The 2,603-nt window shown below is 44.1% G+C and overlaps 1 protein-coding gene across 1 annotated transcript; it reads left to right on the top strand.

Annotated features, from left to right (window-relative positions):
- Positions 1-770: 770 nt before the first annotated feature.
- Positions 771-1,951, top strand: LOC104945641 (lariat debranching enzyme-like; the record flags this gene model as incomplete). Its single annotated transcript, XM_010771350.1, has 1 exon — positions 771-1,951. A coding segment is annotated over one exon (772 nt), but the record flags the coding sequence as incomplete, so codon positions are not given.
- Positions 1,952-2,603: the final 652 nt, after the last annotated feature.

The following is a 2,603-nucleotide window of genomic DNA, read 5'->3' as shown; positions in this document are numbered from 1 at the left end:
CTGCCCCGCCCCCTCGCACACAGACGGGGGAGAGAGATCTCGTCTCGATTGGAAAGATCAAAAATACACCGACCATAGACGCATTTGTTTGTCTTTTTGCTTGTTAGAAACGAGTTGGCGACACTAAGACTGAGAGATAATGTTTGTGTAGCAATAATACATGACCTTTCTCAACTCGCTACTCGGAGGGAAGTCGCTGTCATATGCCTTGTGAACACTCCGATAATGCCTCTCCACGTGACCTTTCTTTGGCAGAGCGACGCCTGCTTTACAAATAAGGCAAATAACCTTTCAATGTGACATCACAAAAAAATATTCTTCCTCCCATTCTGGGTGGAAGTGGTTTGTCTTTAGCTTTTTGCTCGGTCCCGCACTCATTTTGTTGTTTGTCTCTTGTTTGTCTCTTGAACTTAATTTGAGTTTTCCCGGCACTTGACTGATTTTGTATCGCTTTGCATTCTGGGTTAACAGACTGGAAAGCGATTGGTCGCTTTTTCTGTCAATCAAGTAAACTCCTGAATTAAGTGTCAGGGAGGCCAAGAGGAGGGATCAAAACCTGTTTTGTCTATTTTAACGGAGCTGGATTTTTTTTGTATGAATGACTCGTGATCTACCAGCATTGCCCCCGCGGTCGACGGACTGGGCACCTCTGGATTAATCAATGCAGAACCCAGAATATAAGAATCTCCATTTTCAACATGAACTGCATTTGACCCATTCCCACTTGCTATCACCTGAAGTGCTTATATGGATTGTTTTTGCCCCATCAGGTGGGACTTCAGACCGTCCGAAGCAGCGATGATGAAGGTGATCGAGGCTCTCAGCGGTGATCTCACCATCCCCGAAAACTTCAGCCAGACGGTTTCTCTGTACGACCCCAACAGGCCCAATAACCACCTCCCCCCCAGCTGCAGCTCCAACCCTCAGACCACCGAGCTCTGCGCCACGCTGGGCCTCACCGACCTCTACGCACACGTGTGCCAGGGAGGAGACGAGGAGGGGGGGAGGATGATGCAGGCGGGGGATGAAGACGATGATGAGGAAGGAAGTGGGGACGAACCCAGCGAGTATCCGACCGACACTTCGGGAATGTCGAGTTCTATAAACCCCGATGAAATCACGATAGAGGACGAGTGGGAGGAAGAGGAGGGAGAGGAGAAAGAGGTTGTAATGGGGGAAGGAAAGGGTGAGGAAGAGGGGGTTGTAAAGGGAGATAAGCCTCCAGTAGGGGGAGTCAATACCCCGAGTCGAATGGTTCTCCCCCTTCCCAAATCCTCACCCTCTCTTTCCAACATAATGGATTTACCTCCTCCCTCACACTCGACACCAGCAGAGCGTCACTCTCAATCTGCAGCGGACAGGGAGGAACACTGTGATGAAGACGAAGGTGATGGTGATGATGGAGATGTGTCAGCAATGCGTGTCCTCAAACGTAGCAGCGATGAGATCGAGACGCCCGGCAGTAAAAGCACGACTCCCAAAATTAAACGCAGAAATCAGGTCATCTACACGGCAGTGGACGATGAGGAAGGGGAAGATTAGAGGGTCAAATGTCGTTCCTACAACTCGTCAGGGTGTACAGTCTCCATTATTGTTAGTTCGATAAAGTTAGTATTCATACTGTCTGCTTTTCTATTCAGCTTCTACTGATGTGGATTTGTTAAAATGCCCTGTACACGACAAAAGAGAATTTTTTTATCTGGATTTGGTTTCTAAAGCAATACCCATACAAATGCTTTCTCTTTGTTAAAATAGGATTTTTATATATTTTTAATCAAACAAATGAATTTTTAGATTTGTGTTTTTTTGTACGTGTAATTTTCAAGACGACAGAAGTGAGTAAAAAGGCTGGAACATTTAAATATCATTGTCTTTTGAAATGAATTTCATACACTATTGTACAGTCACTTTGCAACACTTTCAAAAGGAATTAAATAAATGTGGATTTTGAAGAAAATATTTGTCATTTTTTGCACCTCTGGGTCTTTCAATGAATGTAATAAAAAAGGACGAGTTCATCGATGTTTTGAGGTAAGGTGGGATCATGGGAGTTGTAGTTTTCACCTGCATTGTAGTCAGCTTTTCCCAGTTAGGATTCTGTTCATTTTAATTGATTAGGGCGATTTATCGGGAGCCAAATTATCCACAGAGTTCTTACTCTCCAGAACTAATGGACTAACCCGATAAATTGTATGTAGTGTCTATACTTTAAAGAGTTCTCTCCTGCTGATGTCCAGGTGTATATCTGTATGTAGTGTCTCTACTTTAAAGAGTTCTCTCCTGCTGATGTTCAGGTGTATATCAGTATGTAGTGTCTCTACTTTAAAGAGTCCTCTCCTGCTGATGTTCAGGTGTATATCAGTATGTAGTGTCTCTACTTTAAAGAGTCCTCTCCTGCTGATGTTCAGGTGTATATCAGTATGTAGTGTCTCTACTTTAAAGAGTCCTCTCCTGCTGATGTTCAGGGGTATATCAGTATGTAGTGTCTCTACTTTAAAGAGTCCTCTCCTGCTGATGTTCAGGTGTATATCAGTATGTAATGTCTCTACTTTAAAGAGTCCTCTCCTGCTGATGTTCAGGTGTATATCAGTATGTAGTGTCTC

The sequence above is a fragment of the Notothenia coriiceps genome, unplaced genomic scaffold (genome assembly GCF_000735185.1).
Source record: "Notothenia coriiceps isolate Sejong01 unplaced genomic scaffold, NC01 NC01_scaffold00009885, whole genome shotgun sequence".
Classification (NCBI taxonomy): Eukaryota; Metazoa; Chordata; class Actinopteri; order Perciformes; family Nototheniidae; genus Notothenia; species Notothenia coriiceps.
The sequence above is the reverse complement of the archived record's forward strand: the minus strand, read 5'-3'. Positions and strand labels throughout refer to the sequence as shown.